The sequence below is a fragment of the Zootoca vivipara genome, chromosome 6 (genome assembly GCF_965207765.1).
Source record: "Zootoca vivipara chromosome 6, rZooViv2.hap1.1, whole genome shotgun sequence".
Taxonomy (NCBI): domain Eukaryota; kingdom Metazoa; phylum Chordata; class Lepidosauria; order Squamata; family Lacertidae; genus Zootoca; species Zootoca vivipara.
Genome location: NC_142589.1, coordinates 49,436,462 through 49,462,106, shown reverse-complemented (window position 1 = coordinate 49,462,106; position 25,645 = coordinate 49,436,462). Strand labels below are relative to the sequence as shown.

At 46.6% G+C, this 25,645-nt stretch overlaps 1 protein-coding gene across 1 annotated transcript; it reads right to left on the bottom strand.

The window, feature by feature from the left end:
- Positions 1–440: 440 nt before the first annotated feature.
- Positions 441–25,103, bottom strand: CALB2 (calbindin 2). The gene is made up of 11 exons (XM_035119870.3): positions 24,941–25,103; positions 11,748–11,824; positions 10,912–11,001; positions 9,384–9,464; positions 8,251–8,307; positions 6,250–6,327; positions 4,207–4,262; positions 3,223–3,262; positions 2,818–2,871; positions 2,291–2,362; positions 441–987 (listed from the first exon to the last, which is right to left on the bottom strand). The coding sequence occupies exons 1-11, from the start codon at positions 25,029–25,031 to the stop codon at positions 871–873; spliced, it is 813 nt and encodes a 270-aa protein (XP_034975761.1). The 5' UTR covers positions 25,032–25,103; the 3' UTR covers positions 441–870.
- Between the last annotated feature and the right edge of the window lie 542 nt (positions 25,104–25,645).

The following is a 25,645-nucleotide window of genomic DNA, read 5'->3' as shown; positions in this document are numbered from 1 at the left end:
GAATTCCCACCCCCACCCCCTTGCCACATTATCTGCAGATCAGGAAATCCAGATTAAGTGGGGGGAGTGTGGGCTGCTAACTGGGTGAGAATGTCATGCGGATGACACACACCTCGGGTGCATCAAATCCACTTTAAATTGCTGTGTGTAGACTACAGCCAAAATGAGCCAAGTCACAAGTTGCTAACTTCAGTAAGTCACTGATTCTTCCCACCCCAAAGATTGTCCCTCTTCACCCAGTGTCTACAATGAGAAGGGAAGGCCAGCAGTTCAGCTGCACTTTTGCATTGGCAAGATCTGGGCATATTAGTTGTATAGATTCTTACAGTTTCAGTCAAAGAGGGATTTGAATGAGTGCCAAGTCTGCCCCTTTGGAAATCTGGCCCATCCTTGCAGAGCCTTGCAACATTTAGGGAATGAAAAGATGCAACTACACAATTCCTGTAGCAGAAGATCAGTTTTATTTGTAAACTCTTCTTTGGTAATCAAGAAGACTTAGTGTGAAAAGAAAGCAAAAGATAAAAATTAAGAGCAAAAATAAAATACACTCCAGATCTGAGGATGTACAGGACACAAACTATGCTAACCAACACGGAGAGAAAAACAAGCAGGAAGAGGAAACTGATGGTTTGGATCAGAGCCCCCTCTGGGAGAGGAGGCGCCACCATCCGGCAGCAATTGTGTGGCCAAAGTCAGCAAGCAGATCAGCAAGCCAAGCCTTGCGGGGTCGAGTGGATCGCCCAGGTACAGGTTGGACAGTCGGCCTCCCGTTGCTCCTTGTGGTCTTTATTTTCTTTTTCATTTGCCTTTGTGGTTGGTTGTGGCAGGGCGGCGGGCGGCGGATTGAGTCGTGGAGGGGGTGGCTCATCTTTACAGAGGGGGCTCGCTGCAGAGAACAATCTCCAGTTCCTTGCGGTAAAGTTTCCCCCCATCGGACAGATTCATGATGCTCTTTCTGTAGTTGGTGAGCTGGTGGATGCCCATTTCCTGGCAAAGGGAAAAGAACAGGGGAGGGAGCAATGAAATTTCATGTGACTGGAAAGGGAAGCAAAGTTCAGAGCAAGGCTTTAGAGAACTGGAATATCTAGCAAATGGCATAGAATGGAATGGATTACCTAGCAAATGGTCTCCCTCAGAAGGTTGTGGACACTCCTTCCTTGGAGGTTTTTAAGCAGAGGTTGGATGACTGTGTCATGGATACTTTTGCTGAGAATCCTGAATTGCAGGGGGTTGGAGTAGATGACCCTTGGGGTCCCTTCCAGCTCTACAACTCTATGATTCTGTGAACTGTAGAGTTGAAAGGGGCCCAAAGGACCATCTAGTTTAACCTCCTGAAATGCAGGAATCATATAATGCACTTCTTTGCCTCCTTAGTCTCCTATTTTAATGTAAAAAACAAACAAACCAGGGTGGTTTACTTATGGTCCCAAACAGTATTTGGGAAAGGAAACATGCAGAAAGGGAATTCTGTGGTGAGGCCCCAAGCTTTGATATGGTTTCCCCCTTGAGGTAGGATTGTCAACCTCATTGCTGGTCTTCAGAGGGCAAATGAGGACTCTTTTATCCAGGCTTCTGTAGTTTATTTATGGGATTTTCACCCACAGCAACAATATGTGAATGAATATTTTAATAACTTCTTAGTTATGCATTAACACTTTTATTTTAGTTACTGTTTTATTGATGTCTGTGTTATGCAGTTCATACCTGTTGTACATCGCCCCAAGCTGCTGTGGATGAAAGGTGATTTGTCTCAAAACACACAGAGACCAACACACACACCTAATATCATGAGCCAAGAACTCAACAATTATCTCTCTTTCACTCCTACAAAGCTGGATACAAAAAGTAAATGTTTAATAAAAGCTGAAAGCCAATTACACCGAAGTATCAAATCTTACACTTAAAAATTCCAAGTTCTGACTATGGGGAATGAGAAGTTTTTCACATGCAGTTTTTAAGTGTATGAATTTTAAAACCAGAATTCTTTCCAAGGCTCCATTTCGAATTAAGCCTCCAATTGCTAGCAGTGCAGTTGCACCAATAAGGAAAGGGTACTAGATCCCTCAAGACAGGGTGCAACGGTGCAATCTTTCAGACATAGTTTTTGGGACAGATTTGCAAAGAAATTTTCTCATTTGTTTGTGCATCAGGCTATAATCTTCACAGTAAGTGCTTGGACATTCCTCATAATGTGTGCTCTAATCTTGTGTGTTCTCTCTCTCTCTCTCTCTCTCTCTCTCTCTCTCTCTCTCTCACACACACACACACACACACCACTTTATGCACTCACTTTCTTATTTTTCTCATAGAGATCTTTCAGAAGAGCATCTAATTCATTCTCATCAATGAAGCCGCTTCCATCCTGGATATTAATGGTAGGAGATAATAGAGAGAGATTAGGCTATTCTTTTAACTCAAAAGATCAAGGCACACTATTCCAAACCCCTGAAAGTCTTCTTTTCCTTCACTTGTAATCTGCAGGCATACCAGCCTTACTTTCCATCCCAGCTGTTTGAAAATTTTCTGCTTTCCTGTTTGAAACCCTGGAAATATAAGCATCATCAAAAGAAAACCTTATTTTATTAGAACAAAGTGATCAACTTGGCAAACTGTTGAAACAATACCAGCTGAATGGCTTTCTTCACACCCTACTCATTGCCCCCAAGGAGAAGAACAGACCAAGCCGAGGCTCGTCTGGGCCAGAAGAGAGTTCCATGCATGGCCAGCCAAAGACATTTTGGCACCTGAGGTGAACCACAAAATGGGGCTCGCCCCTGGTCAGGGAAGAAGGGGTGAGTGAAGATCTAGATATTGTACCTTGTCATAAAATGCAAAGATAGCATTGAATTCGTCTGAATCTAGCTTCATTCCCTGAATAAATGAGAAGGAGAAATGGATTAAGACAGGGATCAGCAAACTTTTTCAGCAGGGGGCCGGTCCACTGTCCCTCAGCAGACTTTGTGGGGGGGCGGACTATATTTTTTGGGGGGAAATGAATGAATTCCTATGCCACACAAATACCCCAGAGATGCATTTTAAATAAAAGGACACATTCTACCCATGTAAAAACACCCTGATTCTGAAACCATCCATGGGCCAGATTTAGAAGGCGATTGGGCCGGATCCACCACCACCCCGGGCCTTAGTTTGCCTACCCATGGATTAAGATAAACAGGAGAAAAGCAACCCCACCAACAACCCACCACCACTTTTTTTTTTTACCTGAAACTTAAGAAGGAAGTTCTCTTGCACAGGCAATAGTCTGCAACATGAATAGGATAATGTCAGACAAAAGAAGGTACAGCATGACTTTTGCCAGCACCACCTCTGAATAGGTGAGTTTTGTCTGTCAGTTCCAGGTGCATTTTGCTTGGGGCAAACGTTTAGATGGAATGTGGATTTCTGGAGCTGGGATGATAGTTGGAAATTGGACCATGCCTTACTGGGATTGGAGACATTTGCCTCAGAAGTCCTTTTGAAACATGGTCACCTTACAGGGACAAATGGCAAGAAACCCCTCTGCTCAAGATGTGGGTTAAATGGGTGTGACTGCAAGGTAGGTGAGGCTGCAGGCCAAGTTTAACAGGGCTTCGTGGGTGAGTCAGGATTTGAACTCTGGTCTCCTGGATCTTAATCTGACACGATAACCACTATTCCACACTGATCCAGCCTTGCACAACCTGGAAAATGCCTACCACCCAATTCTTTTGGACTGCAGCCCCCATTGGCTGTGCTGGCCGAGGGTGAGGAGAGCTGTAGTAGTCCAAAACAGCCGGAAAGCACCAGGTTGGGGATTACTCAGGAAGAAACTCGACTATTCACACTGGAAGGGTACATTGGAGATTTCACCCAGAGAAAAAGAGACTCTACACTTATATTATTTCTGCCATATGGAGGGGTGTGGGGAGGTCTGAGGGCATGAGAGCATTGTTTAGAAAGGGCAGGAGCAGCAAACTCTCAGACAAAATCAGAGTTTTCCCTGCCAGAAAAGTGACAACCAAAGAAAGATGCTTGGCTTTTTGGGGCTCATAACAATGTGATGGATCAATGGAATGGACTCCCTTGGAAAGTGGTGGACTCCCATTCACTAGATATTTTTAAACGGAGGTTGGATGGCCATCCGTCAGCTGTGATTCCTGCATTGCAGGGGGTGTCCTAGATGACCCTTGGGATCCCCTCCAATCCTATAGATTCTATTGATCTTACCGTGACATCTCCGACAGGCAGAGCTTCCCATCCCCATTCAAGTCAAACATTCGCAGCTGTGGGATCAGAAAGCGACAGTCTGTGAATGGCTCCTAAGTTAAAGGTTTGGGCTGCAACAAGACTCTCCCAATGATAATAACAATAATTTTATTATTTATATGCCACCCATCTGGTTGAGTTGTACCAGCTATTCTGGCCACGGCGGATGAAGCCGCTTGGGCGTCTGGGGCACGCCCATAGGGGTGGGACAAGGGCAGGACACACCGCAGGGCCTCTGGAGTCTGCCTGCCTCCTCCCACTCAGCCACCCTACAGCTGGGGGGCGGGAGGCAGTGGGTAGACCATTTGGGCAGCGTGGAGCCTATGCACACCCAAGCCACAGCATCTCTCCCAGGAGAGATGTGTGGCTCGAGCACGCTGCAGGCCCCGCGGTGTGTGCCGCCCAGCATTTCGTCACCCCCCTCAGTGGTGACACCTAGGGCAGACTGCACCCACTGCACCCCCCTTCCTCCCCCCCTGACTCTGGGTGGCTCCTACCAGGTGGCCTCTTTTCATTGCCCCTCTCCAATGCAATGTGAAGTGAAGTGTATTCATATTACCACCTTAAAGTGCAGTGAAGTTACATTTCACAGCTCTTTCTCCTTTAGCTGTTCACATCAGCACAGCTTCATTTGTGTCAGACTTGTTTCCATTTTGTTTGTGTACACACTAGGGGGCATTGGCAGGGCAGGGATGTCTCTACCCCGTGCAAAGGTGTTTACACCTTGGCTGCAGCTCAAGGACCCCAGCCAGTATGAAGCTGTTTGAGAAACAATGGCATCAAACAGTAGCATCCTATAATGAAGGACAGATGCTTATAATGAAGATACATATGCATTTGGGATAATGACCATGGATTAAAAACCCAGAACTAGAACTGCTGGGAGTGCACAGTCAACCAGAGTGTGAACACAGCCTCTGCTGAAATTGGCAGAGTTAGCACAGCAGCCCCTGAAGAAGCCTACTTGCTTCCTCGTCTCCAGATTCCCTTGGAAAAAAGAAAATGGAAGACACTTCTGGTGTCTTTGGAAAAACAAAACCAACTGAGAGGCTGAGAAGGCATTGGAGAGTCACAGTAAGTATGTCTTCTTCTTCTTTGAAGATTACTCATAGCCGAATAAGATTGTCTTCCATGAACACGGTCTTAACAGTAAGTCTGTAAGTGTCTGTGGAGGCCAACTCTGGATCCACACATCCTTCCGCAGTGGAGATATAGGTTTCTGAGTAGGAGTTGATCACGGTGTTTTTTTGCCAAACATGATAGCCCCACCAAAGCCAGAAAGGCTGTAATTGCCCACCCATTTAGGCTGCTTAAATTGCACTGAGGCCAATGAGATTTCAGCCGCCTGACCGCATAGCAGCCTTCCCCCAACCTGGTGCCCTCTGAATGTCTTAGATTATAATTCCCACCAGCCCACGTTAGCATGGTCAATGGTTAGGAATAAGGGGAGTTATAGTCTAAAACATCTGGAGCGCAGCAGGTTGGAGGAGGCTGATGTGGACTGCAGCCAGAGAGGGCACTTTTAAAGTAGTGGCGGGACGCGGGTGGCACTGTGGGTTAAACCACAGAGCCTAGGGCTTGCCGATCAGAAGGCCGGCGGTTCGAATCCCCGTGATGGGGTAAGCTCCCGTTGCTTGGTCCCAGCTCCTGCCAACCTAGCAATTCGAAAGCACCTCAAAGTGCAAGTAGATAAATAGGTACCACTCCAGCGCTGCTCTGGTTTGCCAGAAGCGGCTTTGTCATGCTGGCCACACGACCCGGAAGCTGTACGCCGGCTCCCTCGGCCAATAAAGCGAAATGAGTGCCGCAACCTCAGAGTCGGTCACGACTGGACCTAATGGTTAGGGGTCCCTTTACCTTTACCTAATTAGTTGTGGCAGGAGCTTTTGGGGGATACAGCCTACAGGGGACAGAGGAAGCCTGCAGGTGGTTCTGGAGTGGAGCAACGGACCTCCACACCCCTACAGGAGCCCTTCCCACTCCTAGGGGGCTTCTTGCACTTACGATGGTCTGCGTATATTCTTGCAGCTTTGGTTCATCGTAGGGCCGGTTGGCTTTTTCAAGCAAGTCCGAAAGAAATCCCTACAAAACGAGAAGGCATGAGAAGGCGCAGGTTGATTTACAGCCCCATCGTAAACATGCCCACTCAGAACTAAGCTCAACCATAAGCTCAAGAGGCCTTGATGTCCTAGGAACTGTTGCTTAAAACGGCAGCTACAACTCTCCTTCCTGCATAAACACCACCACCACAGTCCCTAGACCCCAGTGACAGATAAGACTGTAGGGGATGCAGGCAAAGAGAATCCTACCACAGCAAGGCGAGACATCTCCTAGCAGGACATTACAGTAAGAAGTGGAATGAGCTGTGCATAAAAGCCGCAGCTATGCCTTTTAACAAGAGACCCTTCCATTGACCAAAAATGACTTTTGTTTGGTTTAGAGTCTTGATGTGTAAAATGGGGGTAAGAGGCAAATGCCGTGGTGACAATAAAGAGCAAGAAGCACTTGCACATGAGAAGTGCTCTAGAAACTGTAAATAAGTGTGCAACATGCCTTTCAGCGTGACATACAATCATAGAACTGTAGAGTTGGAAGGGACCCCACAGGCAGGGGGTGGCTTTCAAAGAGGGTCAGACAAACCCATGGAGGAGGAGGAGGAGGTGGAGGAGGAGGAGGAGGAGGAGGAGGAGGAGGAGGAGGAGGAGGAGGAGGAGGAGATCAGTGGCTACGACCCAGCATAGCTATGTTCTTCCTCCATGGTTGGAAGCAGTATGCATCTGAATGTCAGTTGCTGGGAATCACAAGCAGAGAGAGAGCTAATGCTGTGTTCAGGTCTGGCTGGTGGGCTTCCTATTGATGCATCCGGCTGGCCAGGGTGGGAGCAGGATGCCAGACTAAAGGGGGGGCACTTTGCCCTGATCCAGCTGCCTTATCCTTTCTTTTGTCCTTGGAGTTCCCTATAAGGAGGAGCTCCATTCCCCGCCATTCCTTCTGTCCACAAGTCAAAACAAGAAGTTGGGTGGGGGAAGCAAAGGGATATGCACTGGGACAGAATCAGCTGTCTCCCCATTGCCATCACAGACCTTGAGCCACAGTCGTCGCATCAGCAAAATCCACTCTCCCCACCGTGATAAAAAAAAAAAGGAGGACTGTGTTCTGTAACAGCCCCAACTCACAGCCTCCTGTTCAACTGCACATTATCTGGCCTCTGAAAGATGGTGGTGACAGTGGAAAAAGAAATGGGGGAAAGGAAACAGAATTTGCCTGCTGGGAGGTGGGAAGTGCTGCCACTCCTCAGCTTCTCTGCTTGTTGAAGCAGTGGCAACCCACACATTACAGCAGAGCAGACACTGGTGGATGACAGCTGTTGGACATGCCCTCGCTCTAACACAGGGTTTCCTTCTTTTTTTTTTTTTGCAATGAGATGCTCCAGAGTCTACACACCTCTTGCCCGCTCCATGCAGAGATTTGGATGCAGCTGGGGAAACATGCCACTGTTTGGACCCTTGTTGAAGCCGCCTCTTAGTGCTGCTGCTCTTCTCCCCCACTCCGCCACCCCCTCAAGTGCTAAGGACAACAGCAGTGTCAGAGCTGTGATCAATGGATGCCTTGTGAAGAGCAGGGGAGGGGGGGGATGGTTGTTGTTGTAGAATAGTGTTTCAAAGAGTGAATTGCCAGCCACAAAATACCCGGGAGAGTCAAATCTCACTTCATCATTGTGCTTGCACAGGAAAGGCTCTCTCGACCTTAGCTCCCACCTATAATGTGGCCATCTTACACCGGCCAACCCTACAGGGCTATTACAAAGAGTACTGAAAACCAAAGAGAAGTGCTTTGAAGATGCTGAGCACTGGTATTGCACAGAGGCTATTTGTGCATTCAAAAATGTGTGTGTGTGTGCATGCAAGTATGCAACTGGCATTAACTTTTAAAAGATGTTTATCCCTGTGAGCCATTTTGCATCTGGTTCTCTCTTCTCCTAGCCCCGACCTCAGCTCAGCCTACCTTGAGCTCATTGGCTTCGATGTAGCCACTGCGATCGGTATCATACTTCCGCCAAGCCTGCAATGGAAAGAGCACAGATTTGTCACAACAATTGCATTTATATTGATTTTTATACATTTTGGGATTTATAACCCACCTTCTCACAAAATGCCCCAAGGCGGCTAAGAACAGCAGCAGCACCAATAATGAAGAAAATAACAAATGAATCAGGCAGATTAGGAAAAAGCAACAATGAGCCGGTAACTGAAAATCCATCAGAGAGCAGTTCAATCAATTAAGAAATGGTCTTTGGAGTCATCCTGTGTCACAGAGCAACAGCTTTCCAAATCTTCAGTATCAGTGGGAAAAGATTCTCAATATTGTTTTCATCCGGAGAAAGGCCACCACAGTGGAAAATGCTGTGTCAAGGGTTCACCTTCATTATTGAAAGAATGAATATTTTAAACACAAATTATTATAAGCAGATCAATTTTAATATTTAATTGCCTGTGCCTGTCACACAACTTAATTTGCCCATTAGCTAACAACAGATGGACTCCAGTTTCATTTCCCAACACGGCATTCATTTCCTATTATTCATTTTAATTGCTTGGATGGATCGCTGTTTCACAGCTGTTGGACGTATGTCTCAAGATGACGACATATCAGTAGCGTTTTTATTTATTTATGTGCCTCTAGGGCAGAGAGCACCTATTTGCTTCCAGGGAGAAGTTGCCCAGTGCCAACCTTACGACAGCCCTGCTGGCCTGGCCTCTTCTGCTTCACGAAGTGGGCCATAGCCCTGTAGCAAAAGTTCTGGGGCAAACAGGCTGGCCTGTTTCCAGTTGGTGCCTATCTCAGAGCTGAAATCCTGTAACTTTTCATATGGCAAATGTTATTGTGTATTTTTTGTCCTGCTCTTGGTGCTCTGCAGTGCAAGAGGGCCCTTCCGGATGGCAATAATGTGGTAACACTGGGGAAGAAACACAGAATAACTAACGAAGCAGATTGATGTGGACGGCCCAGTACAAATCCACTATCAATCACTGTTACAGCGTCAGCAGCATCTTGCAAAATTCACCTGCTAAAAACAAAACCCACCCCAGTCTGGAGGAGCCCCAAATGAGATAGCAGGAGCCATGTGTTCTTCTTACCTCCATGAATTCGGCACTGGAGCCAACGTGCTGCCGGAAACAGAGCAGGAAGTTCTCCTCTGTGGGCAAAATCTGTGCCAACTGGGTGGGGGTGGTGGAGGAGAAAGAGACAGGAAAGGCATGTCAAACTCAGAGAGAGAAACTGATTGAGAACAGTGTAGATCAGGGTCCCCAAACTAAGGCCCGGGGGCCGGATGTGGTCCAATCACCTTCTCAATCCGGCCTGCGGACAGTCCAGGAATCAGCATGTTTTTACATGAGTAGAATGTGTCCTTTTATTTAAAATGCATCTCTGGGTTATTTGTGGGGCCTGCTGGGTGTTTTTACATGAGCAGAATGTGTCCTTTTATTTAAAATGCATCTCTGGGTTATTTGTGGGGCATAGGAATTCGTTCATTCCCCCCCAAAATATAGTCCGGCCCCCCACAAGGTCTGAGGAACGGTGGACTGGCCCCCTGCTGAAAAAGTTCGCTGACCCCTTACGATGATATCAACAACAACAACTGCTTAAAAGTATGTTCCTGGTCTCCTTTCCCCTGACCTTCTGTCTTGCCATTTTTCTAGGAAAGAATACAGGGAGAAGTTCAACTTGGACAGTTTTGGAGCAAGCCCACTTTAGATCACTGAAGTGAACTTTTGGCACTCCAAAGGACTCCTGGTCACAGGGTAAAATGGCTGGTTTTAGAACAGCATAATCCAGATTAGGGAAGCTGCTGGGAAATATGAAGGAGGATTCCTCAGAACAGAGGCCAAATTAGATATGATGTCCATCGTACGAATGCACTTAACATACACATTTTTGTTATTTAAGTAGCAGCTGCAGGGAAGCTGGAACAGCCTCTGGAGGGAAACACTTAGGGATACAGCACCTGCATGGCCTGCAGAAGGTCCCGTATTCAAATTCCGGATGACATCTCTAGGTGGGGCTGGGAATGTCCCCTCTGATTCACCCTCGAAAGCCATGGTGGCCGCTTGGTTTTATACTAGATGGGCTTCCTCCGGCTTTTGCTGCCTGCTGTTCTGCATTCTCCAAGGCTTTAGTACAGCCTTCCCCAAGCTGGTGCCCTCCAGAAGTCTTGGACTACAACTCCTGCCAGTCCCAGCCATAGGATCCTGGGAATTAGGGGAGCATAACCATGTTGATGAGGACTGATAGGAGTTGTAGCTCAGAACCACTGGAAGGCACCAGCTTGGGGAAGGCAGCTCTAGCAGAGCTGAGGCAAACAGCAACAACAGTGTGGAGATCAGCCACCTCATCTTGCCCTCCTGAGGAATGGTGAGGATTGGGCCCAGAGGGTAAGAGCAGCAAGGAGGCACGGCAGTGGCAAGAGGGGCAATCTTCATCCCGTCAGGAGATCTGCAGCATTTCCCCTTTGCTGAGTTTGTCCCTGCCTGCATATAGGCAGACTCAGAGTAGTCATCATGCAGAGAGGAGCGAGCATTCTGCTGAATGCACAGGATCATACCCTCTTCAGGGCAGGGGGCTCCTGGACTTCTGCATGGTGTGTGTGTGTGTCACACAGCTCACCTCAGACATTTCAATTTTCCCATCGGCGTTCTTGTCGTATTTCCGCATGAACTCCTGCATCTTCTCCGCAACGTTGACATTTTTCGATTCCTGAGAAAAGAGGGGGCAGGGCTCACTCCTCTGATGCAGGCTCAGCTTGGTGGGTGGGCAGAAACAAAGCCACTTCTGGGCTCTGTCCTGTGCCCAGACCAGCAGGCGAGCTGCATTTCGAGGAGAAATGGCATTTGGGATCCATGCACCTCCCCATTGAGTGCAGCCCCGTCCCTGGCAGGCTTTGCTTTTAAAATCCTCAAAACATAGATGGAACAGAAGTTGTCTCTCAGAAACACCGCTGGGGGCCACAGGTTCCCCCAACCTTTGCAATAAAGCAACAGTGTTGAATAATAAGAATATGACATTTTGATTAACCCAAAGGCAAAAATTACAGCAATGCAAACTTTAAAACCCAGTTTATTTTTTTTATAATGTATTTATTAAAGATTTTTTCAACAACAAAAACATACAAAACACAAAAAGAAAATACAAAAACACAAAATGGAAAAAATACAAAGATACAAAAAATACAAAAACAAAAATTCTTACTTATAAACCTTATTTCAAATCTATTGACTTCCTCTCCCACCTCCTGCTGCGCTTCTTGATATCTCATATTTAGCAAATTCTAATTTTTACATAAAATCTTAGATTTTTTTAAAACCCAGTTTAGTCCTTTCTTTTAGGGGTCAGGCTAGATGCTTACTCCCAAATAAAGGGGCACAGGACAGCCTCTTTAAGCTGAAAACAGGAATAGGAGCAGAAGTTAATGGACGGGAGAAAGAAAATGCACAGGTCATTACCATTCCTGCTCCCTTCCTGGCGCTCTCTAGCTCTTGGAAGAAGCTTTCCAGTTCTTTGCCTTCAATGTAGCCATTTCCTGAAAGAAGAAGCACAAAAGGGAGCAATAAGGAGCATCCGAACCTGGAAAAAAGGATAGCAGAAGGTATCTCTCAACTTACTTTGAGTAACAAATGAACATGGTCTGTGCTACCCTGTCATCCAGCCATGCCTTCACCTCCCCACCAAGGATGTTTCCACACTGACATGCCAGGTCAGGCTCTGTACACACCAGTGTCCATGCACACATGAGTGCCACAGATCAGAGTCTTCCATGTGTACTTGTGTGCAAATTCGTTCACGCATGCGAGCTTTCAGTTGAACTCTGCCTCAGTTTTTCCTATCCACAGTAGTGGGTTGTACTTGATGGGGTATGTTGCCCCCCTCCCCTCAATTAGTACGTCCTCTACCCTCCCTGAGTTCTGGAATGCCTCGACTCCATTTTAAATTGCCTTGTGTAGACAGCCTCTGCCACCCAGGATTTAATCACTAATGTAGGAGCCAACCTGGCATTCAATAATAAGACCAAAGTGGATGGGCTAGAAAGAGTGAATCCTTCTCAGACTTGGCCTCCTGAGTTCTCTGCACAGCACCAATGTAGGTTTGTGGGGTTGCGGAGAGGGAGTAGCTGTAGTTAACAGGGATTACATCTCCATCTCCCTTCCGGCAGGATGCAGTTTTTAAGTATTGGGACTTACTGCTGGGCATTAAAGGACACCACTCTGCTCTGAGGTTGATTTCTGAGGTATTTCTGAGAGCCCTACTAGGGGAGTTTCTGGCTGATGCTGTGGGTGCTCCCACTGAAGCCTCTGAGATGTGTCATTCTATAAGGCTCCTTTGAGACCCAGATGTAGTGAAAAGTAGGGTATAAGTTTAATTAAATAAGTAAACCCAACACCATTGTTTCCAAGTGGTTCAGGGTCTATGCTTGGCCAACAAGAGGATGCATGAGTGCTCCTGGAGGTAAGTGGTGGCAGCACAATATTCCATCTGCTTCAGCAGAACTATGAATCCACACCTGACTCCCAGTGAAAGGCCAGATTCTCCAGTAAGGAACTGAGGTACCCCACTCCACACTCCTAGCTGACAATGGATGAATTTTGGAGGAGCTGGTTTGGTCGCCATCAAGCAGCTTGTCCAATTAGCTGCTAATTTCTGTCTCAATGGCTGACATATCTGTCTGCTCCCTGTGTTGCAAATGCTCTGCCAATAGAAAGCCAGCTCAGCAGGCCAAAGGTTTTCTAATTCCCTCTTTCCTCTATGAAGGTTTCCGCCTTTCTGACTTGAACATTTCTCTTTTGTGCTTTTCTTTGAGTACACTTTCAAATATTGTTTAAAAGAATTTAATGGTAGCAGCTCAAATATCAAAGAATTAAAAGGAAAGGCATGGTTATACCTATTGGGCCTCATTCTGCAGGGTGTCCAAAAAATTCTGGCTTTCATATGGCATCCCTTAAAAATCATTTGGACGAGGGGTTTTCAAAGCAGCAGAAAACTCTTTCATATAGAAACTAGCTGCCCAGCGAAGCCCTTATTAAATGGCACAGAGCTCACTCTGATTTCTCCACAGTTGCTGCTGCTGGCAAGCTTCTTTTTGAAGGACAGAAGCCCTCTTCACTTCTTATCTTGAATGAGATTAAGGACATTCCAGATAACAATGGCTTAGTCTAGATTGTTAAAGTCTTGGTTGCAGTCAGTTTTACAAACCTAAACCTTTTGGTTAACTGGGGAAAATACACAACAAACCTTTACTCTAACAATAACCCTGTGAGGGAAATTGCTAAGGAACTCGTTTTAAGAAAGGGGAACCGAGACAACTTGCTTGAAGCCACCTCAGAATCTGCACCTCAGTGGCTACTTGAACCCAGGTGTGGCAGATGCACGTGCAACACCACAGTTGTGTGCACGGAGCAGTTGCAAGTCAACTGGTCCATGTGAAAAGCATGAGTCACTAAGAAGGTCTGAAAACACTCTTTCTGATTTGAAGATATTTAAAGCAGGGTAAGAAGAAGAACAGCTAAACACCTGTAACCAGCAAAGGTAACACAAGAAGCAATTGATTATGAATTGGTTAGATTATTCCCTCTCGCAATATAGAACATAAGAAGAGCCTGCTGGATCAGGCCAATGGCCTATGGGGAACCTGGCGGCAAGCAGGACTTGAGCGCAACAGCACTCGCCACTAGTATTCCAAGCATTACTGCCTCTGACCGTGGAGGCAGAGCATAGCCCTCATGCCAAGGGGTGTGGGACGGGCTCGTGAATCTTTAATATGCACACTGAAGAGCGAAATTTGGCTGAATCCTCCAGCAGTGAGAAGGAGTGTCTGTCGAGGCTCCCTCTTCTACAGAGCTACACTCGGACCTGCCCTCCTTTGAACCCAGAATCCTGCTCTAGAAGGCCTGCAAGTGTCCCTTCCAACTCTGGGGATCCCAAGCAGGATGGAAATGAGTGTTCTGAAAAACATCTTTTAATGGTATTTCTCATGAATAGACAGGGAGGCTTAATATGCATTTATTCATACTCCTAGAGAAGTCTCACCAAATTAGGTCAGCTGAAGCAAGGCTCTTATAAGACCCGACTTACTAAAACAGTCAATGCATTTTTAAATTCCTTGCAAAAAGTTCTGCTATGCTAATGCCCTGCAGGCCATCCGGGGACCTGATTAGCCTCTCAAAAGAGGGTCTCACACAAGTCAGCCAGGAAGGCAGAAGAGCACATAATCTCTTCTGCACCATCAACACAAACTGTGATGGCTCCTTCCAATAGAGTGCCATTGGAGAACTGTCATTTTGGGAAGGTACCAAGGTGCAGGGTGGCTTTTCATGAGGTGTTAGGGGAAACTGCAACACCAAAGTTATCAGCATTTATAAACAGGAGACTCTGAATGTTCAGTGTGTCTCTTCCTAAGCCTTTGGACTTCAGCCACCAGCTTCAAAGGAGAAACAGCCTCAGGCTGGAGAGCCAAATTTAGCCCTTTGGACTCTCCCTAGGTCACACAGCTGGTTCAGAGCCCCAAGAGGCTTTCAGGAGCAAGGTGGAAAGCAGAAAGCAGAGAGAGAGAGAGAGAGAGAGAGAGAGAGAGAGAGAGAGAGAGAGAGAGAGAGAGAGAGAGTGCCCGCTGGATGCTTTCCTTGTACTGGTGACCTTACACCAGGCATAGGCAAACTCGGCCCTCTAGATGTTTTGAGACTACAATTCCCATCATCCCTGACCACTGGTCCTGTTAGCTAGGGATGATGGGAGTTGTAGTCCCAAAACATCTGGAGGGCCGAGTCTGAGGAAGCCTGCTTTACACTCTGAATCCCTGGCAACCTCTCCCATGAATTTTATGTGGGCACCCCAGCTCATCTCACGATAGAGGTGTAAAGGTTCTAATTTGTTCTGCTTTCAGACTGTAGCTTGCCTTCATTAATAAAATCCTTAAGCATGTTTGTTTCCTTTAGGACTCAGAAGAGTGGTTGCCAGAGGATTTCACTGGACGTCTCCTGAGCATCAATGGGAATACCAGTAGCAGCCCTGCCATTAGGCTGGTATACACTTTGTGACCCTCCAGCCCTTTGTAGGCATGTAGCCCTCGGAAAGGACACCTTCACAAGATTTGCCTGGGGGTTAAAAAGCTGCCTATCACCCAAATATGCACATGTGGTACCTGAGATGTTGCAATGTTGCAGGACACGGTAGTATGAGAGGAGCTGGGATGGGTGGGGAGGATGGTTTTCTTTAATTCTCCCAATATCCTTGCGAACAAACTATTGTCCCCTCCCATAAATGCAATGCAGATCAAGTAATGAAAAGAAGATCCTGATCATGCTGAGTAAACTGTCTTGTTCTTCTTTTTGTTTTGTCTTGAGTGAGTTACCCATTAACTACCTAAAGACAGTTGTAATTAAGCGCTATATTAATTGTCAAAATAAAAACGCAATTTGGCCAGCCCTGAACTTCCCCTGGCACTCCCTCTTCCACCCTGACCTTTTCCAGCTGCATGTGGCACAAGAAATCAGCCTGCACGGGCAACTGCTAGGCCCCCTTTGCCAGGCCCAGGAGAAGTAAAGCAGCTGGCAGTGCTTCACCCATTTCTCCTCCAATGGGCACCTGGGAAGGCAGGAGGGCTGGCTGGTGTCTGTCCTGTCTGCACAGTGGGCAGCCCAGTCATCATTCTGACTCCTGGGCTGAAACCCAATATCAGCATCCTATTTGGGAGTGCAGCAAGAAGGATAATAGATAGGCACAGCATTTTATAAAACCAAAATTGATAAGCTCCATCAATGCCATCATTCAGCCAGTAATAGATGAACTCTTGGAGGAGAGCCCATTCAAAATGGAGCCTTTAACAAAGGCAATAAATCAAAATAATGTGGTAGTTAATTATTCTTTTGCCTTGTTCTGGCCTGCTGCACAGCCGTAAACCTCAGCTTTTCAAAAATGCTGTCCTTGGCTCTGAATCTGCAATATAAACCAAGCTGAGATTTTATATGCAAACTTGAAATACATAGCACTTTTTAAAATCCCTTAATCAAAGCCCTTTACACATTAGAACTCTTATCACGCCTTACAATTTTCAGGGCTTTTGTTGTTGATATCAGTACAGTGGTACCTCGGGTTAAGAACTTAATTCGTTCTGGAGGTCCGTTCTTAACCTGAAACTGTTCTTAACCTGAGGTACCACTTTAGCTAATGGGGCCTCCTGCCACCGCCACACGATTTCTGTTCTCATCCTGAAGCAAAGTTCTTAACCTGAGGTACTATTTCTGGGTTAGCGGAGTCTGTAACCTGAAGCATATGTAACCTGAGCTATCACTGTATTGCAACTCTTCCTCCAAGGAGCTGAGGGGTGTATGCAATTCTCTTTCCTTCACAACAATCCTGTGAGGTAGGTTAGGCTGCAAGAGATTAATGGCTAAGTGGCAATTTGAACTAGGGTTTCCCCCCAGTCTGAGTCCAATTCTCTAACCGCCACCACAGAATGTATTGTCGCATTGCCAGAAGTAGGGAATCTGCCCTGATATGCTTCTCCTCCCCAGCAGTCAACCTTCCTAGGCAAAGCAAAAAGAACTTCATTTCAGCACCTGCTCCACCTTGACTCCTACCAGATTTAGAGAGCTTCACCACAAACCATCTTGCCTTCCTGTCGCCTGCCTGCATTTTTTTAAAAACTATCTATGAAGAGTTTGGATAACTCAAAAGCCTTGCAGACTCTTTTGTGGACATTTTGATTGGTCCTACTAATGGCATCACCAAACTATGGATTTTGGAATTTTTATTTTGGGCCAATCTATCTAATTGTGGAGATACAGGCTTTATTTTTATTTTTTTAAGGAAATATATGTAAAATGCCTTTCAAATGTCTACAAGAAATAGCACTTTAATAAACTGGGTTTAGTGGTCTGCTCCCCCACCAGTAGAAAACTGAATGTGTAACAGACTCCCTTTAGATAGATGTGTCCCTGCACAATCTTCAGAATATCCTGAGGCAAAATGTGCTTTTGGCAGACTTGACAATATGGAAGAAACACACACCTGCTGTTTGGTGTTTTGATAGATCAGCACTGAGGCCTGCTGTTCCTCAGCTTGTGAACTATAGAGTGGGCAGTGGGGTGGGGTGGGAAGCGGAGGGGCCCCTGTGGCACTCTAGATATGGTTTGGCTCTCATCATCCCAGCCTACTGGCAATGCAGGCTGCAGGGGCTAATGGAAATTGGAGTCCAATGACTTCTGGAGGGCCACAGGGCAGTTACCCATGCCACAGACAGAGGCTCTAGTGATCCATTTCTCCTCCATTTTGTTTTTCAACCCAAGGAGCCAGGGCAGGAGGAGCCTGTGTCTAAGCAGAAGGAGGGCAGGCAGGGAGAGGCAGCAGCTTCCCGCTTCCCCCTCCTGTTGTTTTCCAGTACAAAATATCCCCCCCAGGCATCTTTTTCACCTGCACAATGAAAGTTATAAGGCTCCCAACCAAATATATCACCAAACTATAAACATGTGAAGGAAACAATGGGTTTCCAGTGCAATCTTTTCCTCATGGCAGCACCTGGGTGGGGGAGTGTTGAGAGGGATTGGTGGCTATGAGAAGGCACTTACTCCTTCCTTGGCCCTGGGTCACCCCTGCAGATCCCCTTACCGTAGTTATTTTAAAATGTCTCCCCTCCCTCATCGGGTTCCAGAGCTGGAAGTGAGCCCAACCAAGGGGTGGGGCCTTTGGGGGGATGGACTCAGTTGTAGGGTAGCTGAAGGGGAAAGGAATGAGCCTTCTTCCCTTTCCTGCCATATTCATTGTATTAATTTATTTTGAATATTTCTAGATTGCCCCCTCAGGGTAAAAGCCTCTCAAGCCAATGCGGCCCACATACATACTTGAAAATATCAAAACGAAAACCATCCACTTATATTAACAAACTAAAATAGCCATCTAAAGGCACTAGGCAGCCCCAGCGGGCACACACGTACATCCTGTAACATTTAAAACAATGGCAAGGAACTCAAATGCTGTTTAAACAATAGGAGGCTAAAAACTCAGCTCTACATTTCAGCTGAAAGCAGATGGAACCAAGTGGGTTTTCAAGGCTGGTTCAAAAGCTAGTGATGATAGAGCCAGCCCTATATCCCTTCAGATGGGATTTGCACAAGTACGGGGCCATCATCAAGGACGAGCTCTACCATTAGGCAGAGTGAGGCAGCAGACCTCAGGCAGCAGATGCTGAGGGCCGCGGAACAGACAGAACTTCCTATGCCATGCAGTCTACCTGGCCACCCAAAAAGCCCTAAATGCAGAGGAAGACACTGTCCCACCAACCAGTGTGGAAGCAAGATTCACACACCAATCCAGTTGGCCTCTGCATGTAGAATAGGTGCAGCATCTTGGCCTTAGGCAGCAAAACTATTGAGCTGGCCTTGGCACTCTATTTTATCCAGTGTGAGGTTGGGACCAGATGCTTGCTGAGTCTATGCTCACATTGGCCCCAAGCAACTTTGTACACAGGGCCACCACAGGTTCTGGGAATCGCAGCAGTCCTGAAGATGAGTCCTGCTGGAAAGCCTGAGATGGGCGAGGCAAGTGTTTTCTTAAAGCAGGTGGCATTGTGTAATTGATCCCTGATGGGGCCCCGAGGGAGAACCTTTAATCAGGGGAGGTTTTACTGGCACATCCCTGTGGGGTGAGCAGCCAGTGAAAGAGTGTGGGACAGGGTGGCACAGAGCAAGCCTGCAAACAGGGAAGGTTAAGCCATGGCTTTGGAAAGGAGAAAGTGTGAGCAATGAGAAGATGGAGGGTGGTAGAAAGAGACCTTGCATGTTCACATAAGCAGTCGGAAACTAATAAACCACATTCACACAACTTTTAGTGACACACAGTCAACATGGTTAAATTAATGTTCCCCCTACCTCCAACACTTGTTTTATGTAACCCATAACCCATGTTTTATTTAACCCATGATTCTGGAGCCCTGCCTTACACATGAAGCAAAGTGAGTACCAGTTCAGAACACCCAAGTAGATGCTACTTTTGCATGTCTCCTTATGAATGTGGTGAGGAGGGGGGAAATTCCTGCAAATAGAAAACTAGTGTATCGGGGTTTCGCCTGCTGTGCTTGGCTTCTACATTTGGGAAATTACAGAAGTACACTAATGAAATGCAGGTCTCTGCCCCCACTGTATTCCAAAGTTATGCACAGTTTTCTAGCTTGTAAGTGGTTTGCCATCCTGCAGTTTGGTTGTGAGCACCCCCCCCATCCTGCTCTGCTGATGCCATTCTTGCCCCTGGGTTGTCCTGCATGCAGCTGAACCAAGGGGGAAGACAAGGAGGAAGGGGTTTAACACCTCAAGGGGCTTCAGGAAGCACCAAGGTTGAGGTAGGACATAACTTGGTGAGAATCCACCATGATTAGGATCTCCAGATTTTGCATCCTCTGCGACATCAGCTGTTGATGCAATGAAAATGATGGTGATGCTTCGAGCACCCTGAGTATATTGTACATGGCTTGATTCATCAGAAAGAAAGATAGATAAGATAGAAATTGTAGGGGTCCTCTGATATAATAATGGGATTACTAAGCAGGGACAGTATAATTTCAGACTGATGCCAAGTCCTTGGTTTCTGCTCTGATCATTGCAAGCGAGGTGATGTAACTGAAAAGCTGTGCTTAATGATAAGTTGCCAAAATGATTATATTAATAACAGGTTAGATCTCCTTAGCTCCCCCGGGAAGAACCCCCTCCACACATTGAATCACCCTCAAATTACACTGCAACAACATATCATTTACGTCTGTGTATGTGTGTTTGTTTGCGGGGTGGGGGTGTCATGTTTGTTTTTAAGCTGAGCTTACTTGAACTGACAAAAGGTGTATTGGTTGCATTCATTCTGCTCAAATTACGATGCATCCTGCTCAAATTTACAAGGAGGGAAACCATAGTTGGAGGGGTGTAGAGGGGTACATAGGAATTACAGGGGCCAATCTGAAATGCAGTTCTTTTGGGAACTCCATCTTTCTCTTTCTTTCTCTCTCCCCCTCCTCTCTTTCGCTTGTATTCCTCATACCTGCCTTCTCCAACTTGGTACTGTCCAGGAGTTCTGGGCTGCAACAGCCATCCACCCCAGCCAGCACAGCCATGCTCCCATCAGCCCCATCTTCAGATGGTTGTAGGGCTGATGAGAACTGTGGTTGAAAAATCTGGGGGCACCATCCTGGTGCCACCAGGTCAAGTAAAACTGCCTTACAAATCTTACCAATAGGAGGGACTGAGAGGGCCTGCAGCTTGCTCCTGCTTGCTCACCAGAAGTGAGACAAAGCAAGGCTTGGCGACTCAATGAGATCAGGCTGGCACTGCTTAGACTGGCTTTTTCTTGCTTGGTGTGTCCTCCTTGGCCAGTGAGGTCTGCTGACCGTGTTCAGGTTGGAAGGACAGTCTAGGGTGCCCTGAGTCCACTGAGCCTCATTTACCAGCTTTGCTGACAGGCTGAAAAAGTGGCTGCAGGAGACACCCTTGTTGCCTTACAGAATGTCAGGAGGGGGATCTTGCTTTGCTGCCACCTCTACCAATCAGGCATTTAGGATAATGCCCCACATGACACTGCTTTGACAACAAGGTATGTAATCCACAATGATAACAAGGTCTAGCCATACTCAGACATTCTGTTCAGAGTGAGTGAGTGAGAATGAGTACGGTATGCTCTGCCCTGCCTGCCCCCCCCACCATCAATGAGCTGAAGGATCAATGCCTGAAGCAGGCAGCCTTTTTCTGTCAATGCAGCCTTTCTGCATGGCACAGAAATCAGGGAAGGGAGTTTACCCAAGGGGAGCAGACGCCCCACTTCAAAAATTATGCCTCCAATGCATGGGGGGTAATGATGATGGGGTGGGGAGAGGTCCTCCCTCTCCTTCAGGGTGCCTGAACAGGGCTATGTCTTGCTGCCTTTCAAGAGTGAGCCTTGTAGGGTTATTGTCATGCTCCAGCCGCATCCCAGGGGTGGGATTGTGTTGCTGCTGGAAAGTCAGAATCCCCTGTGCCCTCAAAGAGAGAGAGAGACCCCTGAGGGAGAGCAAGGGGAGTCCTTCTTTTACTACTGGTAAATGCATTTCATGGAGTTGCTCTTAATCTCACGGAAGGAGCAGAAGGAGCAAGAGGTTGAGCTTTTTGAACAACGCAAGGAAATATGTTCACAGCAGCTTAAACCAACCCACCAACCAACCAACCAACCAACCAACCAACCAACAGGGGTTAAGTGGGGAAGGTACAGGGGTCTTCCAAATGTGAGATTGCAAGAGAAACAGGTGGCCTTGTGAAGTGCAGTTGACAAATGCAAACTGGGTACCTGGTGTAAAATATTGCAGATGTCACGTGTTATCTAGAAAGGCTGCTGGAGCTCAAGAGAGAGTCTGCAGTCATAGTACTGATGTTTTTGGGAAATGTGGTTCACAGTTAACAAATGAAAGTCCAGGACACATGAAGGCAGCAGCTTTAAAAATGCCTACAGGGCCAAATAGACAGATAGACCCACAAAGACTTGAACACTTTGTGAACAGTCCTGGAATCAATTTTTGATCTAGAAATATTTAAATTAATTGATTAATGTCTGGGTGGGATCATGGTCCCAAAGGGCTGCCTTTGAAAGCAGTCTGGAAATTTCCTCTGGTCCAAAATAGGGCAGGCAAGTTTGTTTACTTGGACTGCATGGCATGGTAATGATACACCAGTGCTTTTTGCTCTGCTCTGTCTTCCAGTCCATTTCTGGGCCCAATTCAAAGAGCCACCATTTTCCATTAACCTTTAACAGCTTGGGACAAGGTGACCTGAAGGACTGTCTCTGCCATATATACTTACCTGGGCATCAGTATCTTCTGAGGTCCTTCTCAGGGTCTCCCCAACAAATAAGGTAATGCAAGTAGTTTATAGGGAGAGGATCTATGTGGTGACTTTCATTGCTTATAGAGCCCCTTTTTATGTTTCCTGGGTTTTCAGTCTTAATATATTTTAGTGACAGTCAGATCTTTCGTATATTCTTGGAGTTTTAAGACTGATGACATTTTGGTGCTGCTGTGAGCTCTGTCGTATTGATTTTGTATTTTGCTGGTAGTTTTCTGCTCTATTAGATTTTGTGGTGCTTTTATGGTTTTATTATCCGGCTGTATATTTATTTGCTTTAATTTTTAGTGGAAGCTTCCCAGAGAACATATGTTATTAGGCCGCCATAAATAAACTAAATAAAAGATGCCAGCATGCCTTCCTTCTCTAGGAGGGGCAACGAAGTCAGCTTCCTCCTTTTTTGAGAGCTTCCAGGCTGTTGCTATTTTGGGGTGGGATTCGGTTCACATACTGGCCAGTTCAGGTTGTGCTTGGGAGAATCTCATGCAAAAAAACCCAAAACCCCTCTTCCCTGAAAAGATCAGACATTCTGAGATTCGGAAAGTGATGGGGAAATGCACCAGCAAGTGTAGACTAGCATTTGCTTGATGCACCATTGTCAGAATAAATGCTCATTAAATAGTCAACACTGCTTAATTTCCCTGCAAACAAATCAGGCTGAATAATCAATAAACAAGCCATCTGGAAGAGGAGTTGTTCAGTGCACTTTAGCCACAATCCAGCAGTGAGTTATGTGAGCTTAACCCCAATCAGTTTCTGTAGGCTTAAGCTTGCCTCGCCCCACAGGAGATCACGGATTCTGGGTGAGCTGAAATCACCACCCCGCTTTTCACTCCTCTCCTGTCAGCATCTGCCCAAGGTGAAGGTTGCTCAGTTCCTTCTGACATACAGACTATGGTCTGATCGTTTTGCTAGGATGTTTTGTTTCAGCTGCTTTGAGTTTCTGAGTTAGGGCTGTGGAACCTCTTTTCTACCAGGGGCTCCTTAACCTCAGAGGCAATCAGGGGGGTGGGGGGGGACTGCATGCTGACAGCTGAGACCATGGTCAAAATTGGCTGGAGTTTACAGCACTGCAGGATTACACAGTGCCCCCCCTTTCTTACACACAGAGAGAGCAAGGGAAAATGGGCCTGCAGTTCCTGGAGGGCCACTTGAAACTAAGCTGGGGGCCACAGGTTGTCCCCCCACTCTTCTAAAGAAAAATGATATACAAATACAATAAAACTCCACCCCTGGAAGCCTGCTCCCTGTTTGTCCTGAGGTTGCTGCAACCATGGAGAATCATAAAGTAGTCAAGCACCCACCCACATGCTTCACCTTCCCAGCCCTTTGATCATCCACGCCATGCACAATATGCCACAGAAACTCATTGTTTTGAAAGCACATGCTCTACTTAAGTGGCTCAAGCAAGAAATCCACCTGGCAGCACACCACAGGGGAGCATCGTGCACCCCCTGCCGCATACTGGGGTGTGCCTTCAGCCAGTTCATCTCAGAGGAAAGTCTCTTCCCTGTCACCAGTGTGGCAACTGGTGCAGTCAAAACATGCACATATATAGGGTGGGGGGGATTTAATTTATGAAATTTTTGGTTCTCTTTCATTTCATAGGACAAAAAAAAGTCAGAAAAGGCCCCAGTTAGATTTATCCCTATGGCCCCAAACCATGTGAACCTCTTGCCTCCTGCAACAGTATCAGGGAGACTGTTTCACCCCTACAGCTGAAATTCTTAAAGACCACCTTCTTCCAAGTTCTGCTTTTCCTGAGCGAACCCCATCATGGCTGGGAGAGGAGGCGCAGCAAAGGGCTTTCAGGATATGCATGTATCCCCCTCTCCCACAAATAAAAAGCTTTTTGGATCAGCGTTCTGGATAGCAGCCATCTGTTCCTGTGTTGTGTTAGATGTTAACAGCCACCACCTCGGGCACCCAGTGACATACCTCATGTGAATTACTTGTAAGTGGTGCTTAGAGGCAGGTTTGCAGCTATCCAGAGTAAAATCCTGCTATGCCATCTTGACACAGTGACTAGTGGGGAAAACCACATTGTACACAGAATTCTCCAGACTTCAGATCAAAGGTTTCTAAATGATAATGGACACCCGCAGGGGGTGTTATCAAGACATGGTCACAGGACCCTTTACAGTAAGGCAGACTCCCATCATACTGCAATCATTGCCCTCCTCTACAGGAGCACATGTTTAGCTGCACAGGCACAACCCAACAGGAGAAGCCACCTCAACTCTTCCTAACATGGGACAGGATCTCTAACCAGACTTACTTATAGTGGCAAAAAGTTTGTGAGCCTCCAAAGGTTATGAAAATAAACACCAGGAAGTCTAAAACAGAAGACAGAGACTATACTACTCTAAAACATATTGAATTCTACCAACTGAAACACTTTTCAACGTCCCACGCCCATTGTGCTCACTCTCATCAGAAACATTTCCATTCCTCTCTCTCTGCTCACTCTTTGTCTCATTATTTCCAACTCTCATTTACTACAGCTAACAAAAGCGAACAATTTCTAAAACGTAGACACTTAAAAACCACAGCAAAAAGAACAGGCAACAGAAACTACCTTTCTGAATTCTGTCTTAAAAACCACCTTATTGCAGCCTTTGAAATAAAAATTCAGGCAAAGTAGAAAGAAACTTAGCATGCCTACTGTTTAGCACTGGCCATTTTAAGCCACTGATCAATCTCCTCCAGCCACATGTTGGCACCAAGCAATAAAAAATCAGTTGTCCCTAAAGGTTAAATGAACAGAAGTTTGTGTCCCTCTTTTCATTCTCACTGACCATCAGCATCATAATGTTTCCAGATGTCCAAGAACTGGGAGGCGGTCAGCTCTGCCAGGTGCAGATAAGGGGGCTGCTGTTTCCCTGCCATGAGCGAACTAGTCCCCAACCGCGTTGCTCTCTTGTCTGCGTTCAGCACCAGGAACTGTCCAGCAGCCTCTCCAGCTCCCTCTCTGCCCTCTCTGCCTTTATAAGCCTTTCAAAGCTTGCAGATTGAGGCAACGTCCACTAGAGGGCACACAGGCTGTTGAGGAGGCGGCAGCAGCAGCAGCAGCAGCAGCAAGGGAAAGTGTGTGGTTGTCTCTCTGTGTGTGTGTGTGTGTGTGTGTGTGTGAGAGAGAGAGAGAGAGAGAGAGAGACAGAGACAGAGACAGAGAGACAGAGACAGAGACAGAGAGAGAGAGACAGAGACAGAGACAGAGACAGAGACGTAGGTCTGTGCCACTGTGTGTTCTAATCTGGAGGTTCTACAACCTAATGAAAGCAAAGTACTTGGGTGCATGACAGATGACAGGGAGGGAGGTCTACACGAAATATCTGAGTTACATCGGTTAAACATGTGCAACTCCTGGTTTCTGAACAGGGCAGCTAATCATCTGAGACAGTCTTCATAGTTATCAGACAGACCATGCAAGGTCTGCCCCTATCAAAACCCACCAAAATGATGAAGAAAAACCATGTCATTTGTCTTGGGGGAGCAGCAGC